Genomic DNA, 13,258 nt, shown 5'->3' on the forward strand with positions numbered 1-13,258 from the left:
CGGCCGCCGCCCCCGCACGCCGCGCCCGCGCCCCCGCACCGCCCCGGAGTTTCTGCATGACTGTCACAAAGGTAAGCGCCGCTCGCCCGCCCTGCGCCCGGGACCCGCCGGCGCCTGCAGCCCCCGGCCTCGGCTGCTGGGGGCGCGGGGGTGTGGGCGTGGGGAGGGGGGCACTGGTGCCGGGAAGGTGCGGCGCGCGCCTCCTCTGCTTCCCCGGTCCCTCCAGTCGTTCCGGGCCCCAGGGACTGCGGAGGGAAGGGGGTTGGATGCCGCTTTAGCAGCCGCGGTGGTTGGGACGACATCTCTCCGCACCGGCCCACCCCGCGACTGCATTTTTAACCCTGTTTAGGATGCTGCATTTTTAACCCCTGGAGAGCAGTGTTAGGCAGCTGCGTGGTGTCCCCCATTGGAGCGCGCCACGGGGAGCGTCGCTGGCAGGACAGTGGGTGTGGGAACGGGTTTGTCGTCCTGGGGAAGGCCATCCGAGGGGAAAGCCCACCCCACCTGCTGGCCTCTGCCGCCCATCCCGCGAACTCTGGCCCCCCTCCAGAGTTACTCAGTGGAGAAGGCGCTCCCCAGCCCCGGGAGTTGCTACCAGGGATAGGACAGGTTCTGTGGCGACTGGCTTAAAGAGGGAACGTGACAGGGAAGGGAGAGATGCGCATTCTGGCAGTTCCCATATTGGAAGAGAGTTCTTGGACTGTTGGCACTGGGGCCCAGGTTCATTGGAGAGACTTCGGGGCCTCCCTGGTATGGAAAGCTGACCAGGGTGGTAGAAAGTGCCCAGGATTAGGAGACCTGAGGAGACCTGAGTTCACTCCCCGGATCACCCCCAAACCCCGTGGATGACCTTGGCTGGGCCCTTCTGCTTTGGGCCTCAGTTTCCTCTTGTGGAATATGAGGACGATAATGTGGATCCTGGGGCTGGTGACAGACAGTGGAAGAACCAAGAAGAAGATCCAGGGTGTGAACCCACACTTCTCAGAGCGCTCCTTCAGGGTAAGGAGCTCACAGCCTGGCCTTGGCATTTGGTCCGGCAATCCACACACCCAAGGCCAGATTCCAGTAGCTGCCCACCTGGCTGTCAGAATCGGAGAGTCGGAGGCCAACATGGAGAGGGCAGCTTACTCGTGGTCAGAGTAGTGGACCAGATGGAGGGTCAGCTGTGGAGGTGATGGGAGGGGTGGTCCTGGCTCCTTCTGATAAGCCAGGGGCTACCACTGCCCCCATGAAATCTGCCTGCCGTAAGACAGCATGTCTGTTCAGGGTCTTTGAGCTCAGTGCCCAAATTGCCTCTTAGAAACACTGCGGGAAGATGTGCCTGGGGGCTGAGGGTCTGCTTTGGCTAGTACCGGCAGGGCTGGCTGGGAAGGATTATTATCATTAAGGTTATTAATGTCGAAGACGCAAGCAGGCCGAGGCAGAAGAGTAATGGATGGGCCTGGATGAGAGATAAAGGATATGAGATTTGTAATAATAGCACTCACATCTGACTCAATGCCTCCCCTGCGCCTCTTTATGTGCATGAGCTCAGGTAGTCTTCCTTCCCAGGAGGCCTGCAAGGAAGGAATGTTCAGCCCCCTTTAAGAGAGGAAGAAGCAGAGGCTCAGAGAGGTCAAGTGACTTGCCTAAGGTCACACAGTGAGTAAGTAGCAGAACTGGGGTTTGCCTTCAGATGCGTCTCAATCTATGGCCTGGGATCTTTCCATTGCTCTACACTGTTGAGTACCCTGGAGATTGGGTTATTCCCAGGGAAGGGGGTCAGTAGTTGGAGGCTCAGGCCCTGGGGTGGAGACGCCATGAAGGAGGGTAGTTGTCTGCTAAATTCATTGGCAGGCCAAGCCTCTCGGTATCTAGTGGTTATTCACTAATGCCCTCCCCTTTCTCCCACCCGCCGCCAAACCCTTCTGTATGTTTCTCCTGTTCTAACCAACGTGGCATCGGTTTAAGCCAGCTCAGAGGATTAAATAAAATCCCCACTTTAACCCTATCTTCTCTCCCCTTGGCCAGCCCTTCACAGCCTGGAAGTGTTCACGTGGGGAGGGCTACAAGAACAGGAGAAATGCAGGAGAGGGGTCTGGGGGCAGTCCGGCTGCCTGAGAGCCTGCTGGAAGAGCCTGCGCCATGATTTCCAGAAGAACCACAGTGCTCTGGGAGTCTGAAGCCTGGCCTCTAGTCCTCAGTCACCCACACACAGGCTGTGTGATCCTGGGCCAGTCACTCCCATCTCTAAGCCTGTGTTTTCCCATCTGTGAGATGCAGCAGTGAGTTTCATTGATGTCTTGGGTCCCTTCTGCTGGGCCTTGGTACAGCTTCGGTGAGGAAGTCAGCTCTGATGGAGACTGGGGGGGCTCTCTGTCCTGGGGGAGGGGAGGGGAGGGGTTGGTCTAGTTATAAGCCAGGTACGAAGAAGAATCCTGAAGGGGGTCTGGAAGGTGGAATCACTGCTTACCAACTGGAGTGACAGGCAGGGGAGGAATGGATTAGAGGGCGAGACCCCAGCCCTTGCTGAACCTCCTGGAGGCAAAGGTCCTCCCTCTCTGGAGAGCCTCGGCTGCCTGCCCCTTGGAGTCCTCAGGGCCAGGGTTAGGTGTGGATTGCAGCCGGTCTTATTAGCTCAGAGGGCCTGGAAAGTGCACAAGGGGAACCCAGATGATGAGCTGCTAGACCTTCAGTAGGACTTCCTGAGAGCAGGTGGGCCTCCATTTTCCATTTACCATCCCCATTCCCACACATAGCCCAGCCACCTTCGCGGTGAGGTCCAGCCGCTAAAGTGGCACATAGATCCTGGGCAGTTCTGGAGGGACCCCTGCCCTAAATCGCACTAGAGCTAAAGAGCCCTGCGGATCTCTGGAGGGTGGTGGCCTTCTCGCCCGATGGCATGATTCCTGGTTATGACATTTTTTCAGCTCTATCTTATTGTGTGTAGTTTCGTAAGCTGTCTTAGCTTCTTTATGTAACAAGGAGGAAAAGGAAGAAGAAAAGAAGGGATGCGGCTTCCCGGACCAGAACCATCCACGGGAGTAAGGTCCTTCCTGCCCCCAGTCTCAGTCCAGCATCTGTCCAGAGGGCAAGTCAGTGTTGAGGGAACGAAGGCCGCTTTCCCAGGAGCAGGATGATTTTGTTCTTTGTGTTCTCACGCCTGCTCTTTATACTTTTTCTGTCTCTGTGCCATTTCAGTCATATGTCAGTGCTTCTCTGGTTCTAAATAGGTTTCTAAACTGCCATCAACTAGAAAAACGGAACAAAATACATTAGAATTGTGTGTAGAGCACAAGTCAATAGGCTATAAGAAAAGTCTGCACGGGCGCCTGGGTGGCTCCGTCGGTTAAAGCGTCCAGCTTCAGCTCGGGTCGTGATCTCGCGGTTCATGAGTTTGAGCCCCACGTCGGGCTCTGCTGACAGCTCAGAGCCCGGAAGCTGCTTCAGATTCTGTGTCTCCCTCTCTCTCTGCCCCTCCCCCACCCATGCCGTGTGTGTGTGTGTGTGTGTGTGTGTGTGTGTGTGTGTGTGTGTCTCTGTCTCACAAAAACAAATAAACATTAAATTTTTTTTTTTTAAGAAGTCTGCCAGCTGTCATGCAGGACTTTGCAAACCCCTTTTGTTGCCTCTAGGGCCTTTGGAGTGATTTCTTGGCTTTTGTCTGGATGTGACCAGACTGGACCGTGGGGCTTGGAGGTAAGGAAGGTGATGACTTATAGTGACTGGGCTGCCTTGTTCCCAGGTGCGACTTGTTGGGTTAGACGCCAGTGAGCTCGATGCTTTCTGCGTTCCCACGGTCAGCTCAGGGGGTCAGCAGTCCAAGAACAAAGAGCCCTGAGGAGCAGGAGTGCCTGACGCACCTCGGAAGGTCTTAGGAGAAGGAGTGAGTGCAAGGAGAAGACTCCAGATGCCAGCATCCCCCTCTAAGCAGCCAATTCCAGGTTCACAAGTGTTATCAGCAGTCACACTGGCCCCTCGTTCCGTAGGTCACCCCTTCTCTCTTCTGTGCCTGTCCCAGCAGAGCACGGCTCAGGGAGGGGAGCCCATGGCTCCTCCTGAATGCAGTGGGACTGAGGACAGGGTTGCCTTGCCCAGGTAGTTACTAACAGGCCTTCATTTGGCAAGGTCATGTGTCTCTCGGGCCCCGAAGAGTGGCCCCAAGTCATCCAAATCTCTCCCTTGACAAATAGGGGAACTGAGACCCAGGGAGCAAATTATAACTTGCCTAAAGCAAGTGCTTTTCCCACCCGGCTGCCCTGCAAGGGGGCCCCCAGGCAGCCTGAGTGGGGACAGGGCCCCACTCCAGTCACCCCACTGCATCGTCCTGGCCTGGATGCTGGTGTCTGAGATTCCCTCTGCTGGGCAGCCACCCCCCCTTGTTGAAAACTCCTCAGGGGTCAAGGTGTATGGGAGCCCTTGCTACACCCAGGGTCAGGATGGGGAGGAAGAGATACAAAGCCCTTCTGCCTCCGACTCCTGGACCCAGGATCTAGCCTACCCAGGAGATGCCTGGACTCCCAGACATTCCACTTCCCAGCACTTCTTTCCTGTCTGGCCCTTACTGGGAGAAGAAATGAGAGAGCAAGCCTGTCACAGAGCCAGCTCAAAGGCGGAGACATTACCCGCACAGACCCAGCTCCCAGAAACCTGGGGGTGGCGTGGGGCTTCTGCTTCTCTGTTCCGTGTACCCATTATACCTCCTCCCTCCACTCAGTTCTTCTTCCAGAGCCCTGGCATTCTCATGCTGAAGGTCTGTGGCTAACATTCACCCATTCGTATCTGAGCTCCTATTCTGGGCCAGGCCCCGTGTGAGGCATTAAGGTCACAGAATGCCTAAGCCACAGGCCCTGCTGTCCGGAACCTTGGAGAAGATGGGTGGGGAAGGAGATGTGCCAAAGTCCTGAGTTAGGAGTCTCAGCGTCCAGCGGGCACAAGCCAGGAGAGGTCTGTCGTCTGCATACTTTAAGTGTTCATAACTTCAGGATCTTTCCTTCCTTACTGTCTTTCCCTCCAGGCAATGCAGCTCACTCTCAGAAGAGCTCTGATGAGTTACTTTCTTCCCATATGTGCCCAGATGCCCCGTGTTCTCTTGCCTGGGGCATTGCCACCTTAGCACCTGTGGCAGCCCGCAGAGGCATCTGGGATGCATTGTGGGGCTCCCCAGGGCCCCAGAAGCCCCCTGGCTAGCTGGCCGTGTGGAGTCAGACTAGACTTGAGCTTGGCCGGCCTGGGAGTGTGGACACTGGCTAGACCAACGGCCTGGCAGCATCGGTCCCTGGCAGCTCGGAGATGGAGTGAGTTTTTCCATTTCTCTCCCAGGTTGGCTAGCCTGGAGCAGACATGGCCTCAGCCACCGCCGGCTCCTGGCACCGGGGCGGCCCAGATTCTGATTTGGATATGCTAGCCACAGAATTTGTCTGGTGTCCAGGAGATGAGAGAATGTGCAAATTCCCTCTGTGCCCAGCCCCCTCTCCTTCCAGCTTCTCCTGATCAGCTTGTTCTGTTCCCCTTCCTTTCCCTGCCTGGGGACCCTGCAGGCTCAGGCCCAGCCCCCGGAGTAGCCTGGAGCCTGGGAAGCTTAGAGCAGCTGGCACGGAGCAGGCCCTGCCAGGCAAGGACAGATGCAAATCCAGCGGCTTCCACATGAAAAGAAGCTGTTTAGAATGAGCCTCTCCTTTGTGGGCCTGGAGTGTGGAACCAGCTGCAGAGAAGGCACAAGTCGGTGGGGTGGGGACAATGGAGGAGGAGCCGTCACCCGCCTTTCTTTGCCCTCTCCCTCCCCCTCCCCCAGGAGGCCCCTGGAGGGGCCTTCCTAATTGGTTTCTGGCTGGCACCCTCCTTCCAATTAATTAACACAGCAACGGGAGGCACCCGGGTCTGCTCAGGACAGTCCCACTTACAGAAAACAAACATGGGCTACTGCACTGAATCCCTCCGAGGGTCCCAGGGTGAGGAGGGTTCCCCCTATTTACAGATGAATAAATAGAGTCTCCGAGTGAAAACATGGCCACACCCAAATCACAGAGCTAATGTGGGTCAGAGCTGGGATGCACACCCAGGTCTTCTGACTTTGAGCCAGAACCTTCACAGTCCAATCACTCATGGTCCACATCCTATGAAGATTAATCACCGTCCTCACAAGAATAACAGTTATTAAGCAGGCATTGGGCACACTTGATCGCGTTGACTCTGTGCAACCATGAGGTTGATTCTAGTATCAGACGATCCCATTCTCCAGAGGAGGAAATTGAGGCTCAGTGAGCATCAGTGAATTGCTCAAGGTTGCAGGTTTCGTGGGTGGGGGAGTGGGTGGGGATCCGTACCCGGCCATCTGAGTTCCAGGATTGTATTCTGTCCCCCACCCCCACCCCGTGGCAAAGGGCTCTTGTCTGGGCGTCTGGGGCCCTGGCACCAAGGTGTGCTTGACAAGTGCTGCTTGCCTTGGGGGTGACATCTGTGGATGTGGTCTGCATAGGCTTTCCTGTGGCCTTTGCTGGAGCTGGGAACCACGTAAATAATTTGAGGGGAAAAAATGTAAGCTGAGCGAGTGAGGAGGAAGTTGTCCTGCACATGGCATCCGACATCAGACGGGGCCTCTTAGGCAAGGTGGCCAGCCCAGGGGGAGAACAAGTGTGATAGAGGCAGGGCCACCTTCTCCATTTCCACGAAGCTAGCTTTGTCTAGGGAACACACAGGTCTGTGGTCCAGACCTGCAGCCCTTACCCTCTTGAATATGCAAATTCCCTCTGTGCCCAGAGTGGGTGGCCCTCTGGAGATGGCCCCTGATTACCAGGGGGCGCTGGTGGCTGAGAATGCCAGCTTTAGAGTCAGACAGATGGCCCTGTATCATTTCCTTGCTGTTTGTTCTTGGGCAAGTTGCCTAACCTCTCTGAACATCTGTTTCCCCATCCATTAATTGGGATTGATAATAGTAGCACTTAAAAGGATTATTATAAAGATTAAATGAGCTGATCCGTGTGAAGCACTTACCACATGCCTGGCAGTTAGTGTTAGCTATTAACGTTGGGTAGACAGAAAATTAAACACGCTTACAATGAGTGTCCTGGGGCTTATGAGATGAGAAGTACAGGGAACTCTGGGAATAACAGCAGAGGGCCTGACCTAGCCAGAGGGGCGGGAAGGTGACTTTTAAGCTGATTCATGAAGGATGAGTAGGAGGTAGCCGGTGAGAGGGAGGAGCTGAGGAGTGGGTAACGGAGGTAAAGGCACAGGCAGATGCCGGGAGTCAGATCACTGGCCAGGAATGCTCCCCACATGCCAGCATTGTTGGTGAGAGCTCAGCACATGGATTGGCTCCTTTTACGCTCAGAGTGACTTTATGGTGCAGGTTACGGTCATCCCCACGTCAGGAATGAGGAAACAGGCACAGAGAGGCCAAGTAAGCTGCAGAAAGTTGCCCAGCCAGGCAGATTAGAGGCTGGTCCAGACGTGGGCCTCTGGACTCCCACATTCTTTTTCTCCTCCTCTGTGTGGCTTCCTGATCTCGGGAGGATGGCTTTTCCGTGGGCCACTTCTTAAAGTCGACCTGGGCAAGGGGGGTACGGAAGTGCCACATTCAGTGGTCCAGCCTCTGCCGCCCCTCAGAGAGCCTCCCTGGTTAGAAGAGCTTTGTTTGGAAGGGCAGGGCCTCTCCTGGCTCGAAGGCAGCTCCAGGGAGGGGTCATTTGTTTTTCCAGAAGGAAACTTTGCTCTGGCAGGAAAATTTCCACCTTATATTTTTACTGGGCCCGATTCTAACCGTTTTTATTCTCGAAATCTTTATGATTATCTGGGCTGGCTCTTGGTCTTTAAAATAAAACTGTAGGGAGATATACACACACGTATGTATGTATGTGTGTGATGTTTCACAGGGCATGGCGCTCGGGCCACAAGGTGTGAACTTACTGGCCCCTGTGTGAGACAGATGATAACACCCTTGAAGGCTCCAGCTGCCCAGCAGGGGGATATGGGGACGCTCCCTCTGGATGGGTGCTCACACTAATCCCTAGAAACAAGCCCCCGTGCTCGTGTTCAACTCCAGAGCTGTCGGAGGTCATCTCGTCCAGCCCTCTGCCTCCATGACACTCCACACTTTCTAGGAACATGAGGCTGACTCCTAATCTTAATTTAGACCCGTTTAACAAATACTAGTCTCTTGTAGGCAGTTCCCGGGCTCTCGCCGGGTGTTAGGTCCCTGCTTTCAAGAAGCTGACAGTGAAATAAGGAGTAACAACAGCAGAAGGCGCTGACCTTTCTAGGGTGCTTTGTTTATCCCGGGCACACAAAAAGTGTTTCGCGTGTATTTACTCATTTAATCTTCCGGTGTTCTTACTGTTCCCCTTCCTGTAGGTGCAGGCACAGAGGCCCAGAGAGGGAAGGGAGGTAACTTACTAAGGTCACCAAGCCGGTTGTGGGGGGTGGGGCGCGTAGCGTGCCTTCCAGGCCTTTCTTACCACTCAGTCTGGCAGGTAGCGATGACCCTGAGGCCTGTGGCCAGGTCAGGGGATCTGGAGGCAAAAGACTCAGGCTCTGCTCTTGTCTCTGCTCCTCCCTGCGTGACCTTGGGCTAGGCCCTCAACGTCTCTGAGCCTCTGTTTCTCTCATCTGTGAAAAGGAAATTCATTTCTCCACCTCACTAGGGCACGGTAATATGTAAGTAAGGCACTCTCTGTAGATGTCATGAGGGGGGTAGTTTAGTGTCTCTGTAATTGGCACCTGTCCTGCTCCCTTCCTCCACCAGTGTCCCACCGCTTTGGGAGTTAGGCAGTCCATCCAACAGCTAACCCCCTTCTCTCCTGCTGTTGCCCTGACTGAAAAACTGTTTCACACTGTGTCGGCAGAAAGGACCAGTTCATCTCCCCCAAACAGCCTCTGTCTGTTTTAACTGTCAGGCTACTTTGGGGCAGATGAAAAGTTGCTTTTCCCTCTTCCTGTCCTATTTTGGCTGTTTTAATATGCTTGGGACAAATAATCTGGCTATAAAAATTGGATGTCCTGCTTTCGTTTGAAAAGTGAGGCGAATAAAGCCTCTAAACCTTGATCTGGATCCCTGCAGGCCCGAGCTCCCTGCGGAAGGTGGGGGAAGGTTTGTCCCAAAGCACAGTCTTGCCCAGGTCTCTGGGAAGAGAGACCCAGCCCCCACTGGCAAATGGCCTTGGCCTTTGCTCTAGATACATCCTGGCACCCCTGAGGCTCAGACCCATTTTTCCTTTGAGTTTATGGAAAGAAAGACCCTCTACTAGCTTTGCAGTAAACCATTTAAACATCTTGAATATGACTTCAGAACTAACAGCATTACGATCTGGGATCTGGGGGGAATTTCCAGGACGTAGAACAGCTGATGGAAAGAAAGGTGTTGGAGGAAGGGGACAAGAGGATTTAATTCCTGAGGTTTTGGTTTAGCTTCATGAAGAAAATGTTGTTCACACTTGCCCTGCTGACCTCCAGGTGAAAGATCACGTTGCAGGAATGCATGGGGAAATTTGGGATTCCGAGAAATTTGGAATTCTGGGAAAGGGGATTTCTGTGTACCTGAGGGTCCATCTGATAACTTTTTATTATCACAACTGTGTCCTCTAAAGACCCTGGGTCTGCCTTCCTGCCATAGTCATTATAATGAGTGAGAACAAACTCAAGTTGTTATGGACTGAGGCTATTCTGTCAAATTGGCCTTTTCAGGGTCGGGATCTGCATTAATTCCTCTTTTCTGGGAGTTCCTGTGGTGCCCCGTCTCTACTACATCAGCTGTAGGTAAAGGCCCAATATGTTCTGTTGTATGGGAATTGTTTTCGGAGCATGAACCTTGACTCCTTGACTTGACTGTGAGCCAAGTCACAGTGACTGTGAGCCAAGGCCAGAGATGATGTCTGATTTTTTTGGTATCTTTCACAGCACTTGTCAAAGATGTGGTGTAGACTTTGGGGTAGCCGGTGCAAAATACAAGGTTGGGTGGGATTTTGAGGAAGCCCAAACTATTCCCTGTATGTGGCTGCCTGGGCTAAATCCTTACTCCTGTACGCCCGTGGACTGTGAGAGCTGGAAGGAACTCTAAAGATGTGTAATGGCGTCCCCCATTTTGCAGAGGAGAAAAGTGAGGCCCTGAAAGTTTACCTAAGGGGGCACAAGTGGCCAAGTAGGGAGTGGGGCTCCCTCTGGTTGATGGCAGGCTCAGGTTGGGTGAGTTTCAGTTCAGTCGGTTTTTCTAGGCCAAGGGCTGATTCAGAAGTAGGGGAAAGTTCTAGAAAGGAGACCCTGAGAACTTCACCTCGATGGCAGGGGGCACCCGAATGGAGAGGCTCAGCTCCCCAGGTAACCAGCCAGGACCACCCTGCCTGGCCGTGGCCATGGCAGAGGCAGTAGGAGTGAGCTCTGAGGCTCCTTCTGCTTGGCCAGGGGGCTGTGATTCCCGAGATCTGGCAGCCAGGGGCCCCACGTTCCAGGCTGCCACCGTGGCCGCCACAGAGGCCCGTGAACCCCACTCTCCCTCCTGGAAGCCAGCCCTCCTGGCACGCTGGGCTGCAGGCAATCTTTCCCTTCTTTGTTTCTCTGAAACCATTAGAAGGGCCTCTGGGTTGGGAGCCTGGGTTGCTAAGAGCTTTCTTCTGGCCAGACCTTATCACTGGCTTGAGAAGTCTCCGGGCAAAGTTTTCCCTGGAACTGTGGCTTGGAGGGAGGGAGCCAGGGAGGGAGAGTGGGAGGAGGAAACAGAGGGGGCTCAGGAGCAGCAAACAAAGCCACCCCTCTGGGGGGCCCCTGGAGACCCAGAGTGCTGGACAGCAAGCTCTGTGGGCCTTTGCTTTAGAAAAGAGCAGGAATGATGTCGAGCCTGCCCCCCATGCTGAGCGTGTCGCATCCGTTATCTCACGTACCCCACAGTGCTGGTGTTACCCCCGCTTTACAGAGCGGGAGAACAAGCCTCAGAGAGGGCAGCAGTCGTCCCGGCTTGCACAGTGGGAAAGGGTGGACTGAGACCTGACCCTGACCTCTCTGACTGCACAGCCCCACGGACATGCAGAAACCTTGGGGCCCCCTGGCCAGATAGTGGGAGCTGACCGTGCTGTGTGATTGCTTTTTTAAGATCACCCTCCCAGCACCGTGCCCAGAACCACTACGGGCTTCAGTTCCTCTGGGCATTTCAGATGTTATTAAAATATAAGTTCCCCCAGGAGGGGTAATACCTTACTTAAGTGGTTATCATTGACTGGGCCCGGCCTGCAGATAGCAAGACCCGAGAATAATGAGACTGGCCACTCGGGAGAGGTTCCCAAGGAGGAGAGTGAGGCGGGAAGGGAGGACCAGTGAGCCAGATTTGCCAGGGGGACTGAGTGGCGAGGGTGGCCATCAGTCCAAGTTCCTCTCCACCCTGACTGCCCCGCTGTCCTGACCGCTGACTACCCTCCCCTTCCCCTAGGCAAATAAAATAAGGCCCTAGATTCGTTCAAAAAATATTTGCTGATGGGGCGCCTAGGTGGCTAAGTCGGTGAAGCGTCCGACTCTTGGTTTCGGCTCAGGCCATGATCTCACGGTTCATGAGATTGAGCCCCACATCAGGCTCTGTGCTGATGGCGTGGAGCCTGCTTGGTATTCTCTCTCTCTCTGTCTCTCTCTCTCTCTCTCTCTCCCTCCCTCCCTCTCCTTTCCTGGTGCTCTCTTGATTTCTCTTTCTCTCAAATAATTAATTAAAAAAAACAAAGGGAAAAAAAAGTTTCCTGAGCACCTGTGTGCTAGGCCCAAAGTACGCGGCACCCAGCATGAGGGTTACACTCAAGCAGTCCCCTCTGGGGGGAATCCCTGTCTAATGGGGGAGACAGGCTGCCCAGAGGGACACACAGCTGCGGGGATGTGGCAAAGGGAGGCCGGTGAGCTGCGGTGTGGGACGGCAGGGGTGTGTGCACAGAGTTCTGCAGCCAAGGGGACAGGCCGAGGAGGCCAGGGAAAGTTTCTGGAGAAAGGGAAGGTTTCTTCGCTCAGTCTCTGAGGATGAGTAGGCAGAAGCACATGAAGAGGAAGGAAGGGCATTCCAGGGAGAGGGGATGGCATGAACAAAAACATGGACGTGCACACGGGTCTGGCTTATTCCACGAGAGGCAAGAACTGGGTGCGGCTGGGTGGAGAGGTGCCCCGGAGAGGTTTTCACGGAGGAGTGAAGTGATCAGACTCGCATTTTGGGTGGTCTGCCCCAGCCTGACCTTAGAGGACATTCCCAAAGCCTGGGCACAGCGAGGTGGGTGTAGGGGTTTCAGGCCCCCAGCCCAGATTCCCTGCATGTATCTCCCTGTGTCTGGGAGAGAGCACCTGTGCCCCTTCTCCCCCAAGGAGATACCCCTGGCGGGACCACTCCACGCTTCTGGCCTCTGCCGTCTGCCTGGGGCTGCCTGAAAAGTTGGGTCTGGGGTTTGAGAAAACAGAAGGAGGGGACAGAGGGCCAGAAGTCTCCTGCTGGGAAGACGGCCTAGAGGGAAGACCTCTCCAGAGGGCTTCTAGCGGCTCCTCCTAAACCCCAGCTAAACCCCCATTGGGTCAGTCCTGCCCCCCCTCTGGTTGGGACTCAGTTTCCCTGTCTATCTTAAGATAACATCATCTGGTCCAAGGCTGGGTGCAGAAGGGAGCTTACGGATGTACTTACTCCCTGTTCTGCCCAGTCTCAGGCCCTGCCCCATCCTCCTCCCTCTGAGTCTAGCGCGCGCGCGCACGCGCACACACACACACAGAGACTGCCAAGGTTGTGAAAAGCTAATAAAACTTGGGGATTGAGGATCAGGGTTAGAGTTCCTGGTTGCCCTGTGGCTGCCATCAGCTTGCCCTGTGACTTTGAGCAAGATCCTGAGCCCCTCTGAAACTTTGTGCTTATTCCCTCTCATTTGGTGTGAATATCAGCCCTTTGCACATGAGGGGGTTTTATCAGTCGGCCCTTTCCATGTTTCTTCCAGACCCCCCCACCTGTGCTGATTCTCCCTCCTTCAGCCAGAGAGCCCTTCTTCAACGAAAATTCTGTCCACTTCTTATTGGTGACCTGGCCTAGGACAGGGTGGGGTGTGGTGTTAACTGGGATAGGGCACGAGAGAACCTTCTGGAGTGACGGTCGTCGGGCGAATACAGGCACGAGTAACAATTTTTCAAGCTGAACACTTAAGATCTGTGCACTGTGGGCACGTTGGGAATATTTTCATATGTTAATATTAAAATATGAATCTCTTATTTTCTTCTGTAAAATAATACATTTACCTATTAAATATACAATGTTAATATTTCATATATTTATATTTGATTTTTTTTT

General features: G+C 54.4%; 1 protein-coding gene across 3 annotated transcripts in view; it reads left to right on the top strand.

Annotated features, from left to right (window-relative positions):
- The first annotated feature begins 6 nt into the window (after positions 1-6).
- Positions 7-13,258, top strand: part of CORO2B (coronin 2B) — a 133,794-nt gene continuing 120,542 nt past the window's right edge. Inside the window, exons 1-2 of one of the 3 annotated variants that reach the window (XM_040493089.1) lie at positions 17-71; positions 1,552-1,645. Coding sequence is in view for 2 of the 3 variants with exons in the window: in XM_040493087.1 (XP_040349021.1) it covers positions 846-999 (154 nt within the window). In the remaining variant the exon portion in view is untranslated. Of the gene's footprint in view, positions 72-830; positions 1,000-1,551; positions 1,646-13,258 lie in introns of those variants that run through there. The other 2 variants (XM_040493088.1, XM_040493087.1) reach the window with 2 other exon arrangements.

Source organism: Herpailurus yagouaroundi, unplaced genomic scaffold, assembly GCF_014898765.1.
Source record: "Herpailurus yagouaroundi ecotype Mexico unplaced genomic scaffold, PumYag 184, whole genome shotgun sequence".
Lineage (NCBI taxonomy): Eukaryota > Metazoa > Chordata > Mammalia > Carnivora > Felidae > Herpailurus > Herpailurus yagouaroundi.